This window comes from Myotis davidii, unplaced genomic scaffold, assembly GCF_000327345.1.
Source record: "Myotis davidii unplaced genomic scaffold, ASM32734v1 scaffold69, whole genome shotgun sequence".
NCBI classification, from domain to species: Eukaryota; Metazoa; Chordata; class Mammalia; order Chiroptera; family Vespertilionidae; genus Myotis; species Myotis davidii.
In genome coordinates, this window is record NW_006300363.1 from 2,801,906 (window position 1) to 2,804,061 (window position 2,156).

The window sequence follows — 2,156 nt, forward strand, 5'->3', positions numbered from 1 at the left end:
CCTATGAGTGGGTGGGAAGGCTGACCTCTTGGTCCCTTCCTCTGGCCATCAGGCCCTGATCGCCCAATGGCAAACGGGGATCTGGGGGAGGGGAGTGGCAGCGGGGGGCGGGGCCGGCTGTGGGCAGCTGGGGAAGATGGCCCTGATTGCAGGCCAGGCCTAGGGACCGTATCTGCGCACAAATTCCGTGCGCCGGGCCTCTAGTTCTATATATATAAAAGGCTAAGTTGACTCGCATATGCGTGATCCATATAAAGCTCTTGCTGGCGCCAATCGCACATGTGTGTTTCCATCTGTCATCGTCAATTGTGAATTTGGTTCACACTTCTATTATAGAGAAAGGGTGAATAGCAATATTAAAATATTTCTTCTAATTAATTTTCTTTCAATGTGCACGAATTTGTGCACCAGGCCACTAGTTTATTTATAACATTCTGAAAAATTGTTTTTAATAAAGAACAACCTGGGGTGGGGGCAGGCTAGAGGGGGTCAATGGGGAAAAAATGGGGACATATGTAATACTTTCAACAATAAAGATTTAAAAAATTTTAAAAAAGATCAAACATCTGTTTGCCTACTGAGGTGGCAGCCTAGAGGCACTCACTGCCTTTTAAACCTGTTCTCATGGGTCCCCTTCTCCCGCTGGAGGAGGTTAGTGTCCTAGTGTCCTTCATGGTTGTGGTTACGGAGCCGGCCCTTTTGCAATTAAGTTTAATTCTCATGAACTTGCTCAGAGTGAACAGTTCGGAATCTTAAACCATTCACAAGCAGAAGCGTCCCTCCCACGGCATGGCGGCCATCCCACGGTGTTAGGGAGAGACCACACAGTGTGTTGGATGGGGCCCCAGGGAGACCAGGAGGGGATCCAGAACCCAGAGACACTGCTGGGGGTTGGGGGAAGTGGGAGGGGGGAAGGAGGGAGGAAAAGTTATGTATAGAAAACTAGAATTTCCACTGCCACCCATCCTAATTGTTATTCTCCAAACTAGGTTATGATGAAGATATTGGAAACCATGAAACAAACCCAGTAAAAGAAAAGAAAGGTAATTATATAATGTAGTGGGTTTTTTAAAAAATTAGAAACCTTTACATGAAAAAAGACCCCTAGGAGAAGAACTAAAACTGTTAATACCTGTGGGTGGGTATTTCCCCACCTCTCTTAATGACCCTGTCAGCGGCTGATAAGTAAAGACATATCTAGTGTCATTAATGGGAAAGTGACCTAAATTCCGGTAGGAGAGAACTGGGTTAGACTCAAAAAGGAACTTGCTAAATCAGAATGGACTAGTCAGTGAATAAGGTAGGAGAATCTCCTTTCTCTTGGAGAGTAGAGGAGGAGGCGAGGGTTTTTGTTTTATTTGTTTTTTAATAGCATCAGTGCAAATCATGAGGTTGGACACCTTCAACTTATATGTCAGTTCTGTCTCAGAGAAGCTGGGAGTGTTAAGGGACTGGTAAAAATGGGTGATGGTAAGGCATACAGTTATCTATTGAGCTTTAAAAATTTTTAATATATTTTTATTGATTTTAGAGAGGAAATGAGAGGGAGAGAGAGATAGAAACATCAATGATGAGAGAGAATCATTGATCAGCTGCCTCCTGCACACCCCACATGGGGGATCAAGCCTGCAACCCAGGCATGTGCCCTGGCCAGGAATCGAACCGTGACCTCCTGATTTATAGGTCAATACTCAACCACTGAGCCACACTGGCTGGACTATTGAACTTTTACTAACCCTCCCACTGCAGAAACAGCAGCCCAGGCAGGAGGGCCCCTCCACGTTCCAGGGAGTGCCAGATTAACACTGCCTCCCCTGCCTGAGATCTCTCTCCCACTTAGAATGGAGATACACCTGCGCTGGCTTCCCCGCAAAATCCGTAATACTTTAATCATTTGAATGGAAATCTCTAGTACTGCTCGAGGCCCCTGAGGGGATTCTGTCTAACCGCAGGGTGTTGTGTTTCCTTTGGGCAGAGCCTCTGACCTTGGACGTGGAGTACACAGAAGTGGAAGTGAACTCCCTTGAGCCTCATGAAGGTAAACGCCATCACTCGAGTGATTCCCCACACTTTGCTCTCTCCTTGGGTGTAGACGCGCAGGGTAAGGTGGGCTGTGACCCAGGAACAAGAGGCTAGTAGCCCTCAGGCGCTCACAG

General features: G+C 46.8%; 1 protein-coding gene across 8 annotated transcripts in view; it reads left to right on the plus strand.

The window, feature by feature from the left end:
- The window catches only part of PECAM1 (platelet/endothelial cell adhesion molecule 1), a 49,721-nt gene that overhangs the window by 27,227 nt on the left and 20,338 nt on the right, over positions 1-2,156 (plus strand). For all 8 annotated transcript variants that reach the window (XM_015572451.1, XM_006776697.2, XM_006776698.2 and 5 more), the window contains 2 exons: positions 990-1,043; positions 1,976-2,038. In XM_015572451.1, coding sequence (XP_015427937.1) covers positions 990-1,043; positions 1,976-2,038 — 117 coding nt within the window. The remainder of the gene's footprint in view (positions 1-989; positions 1,044-1,975; positions 2,039-2,156) is intronic.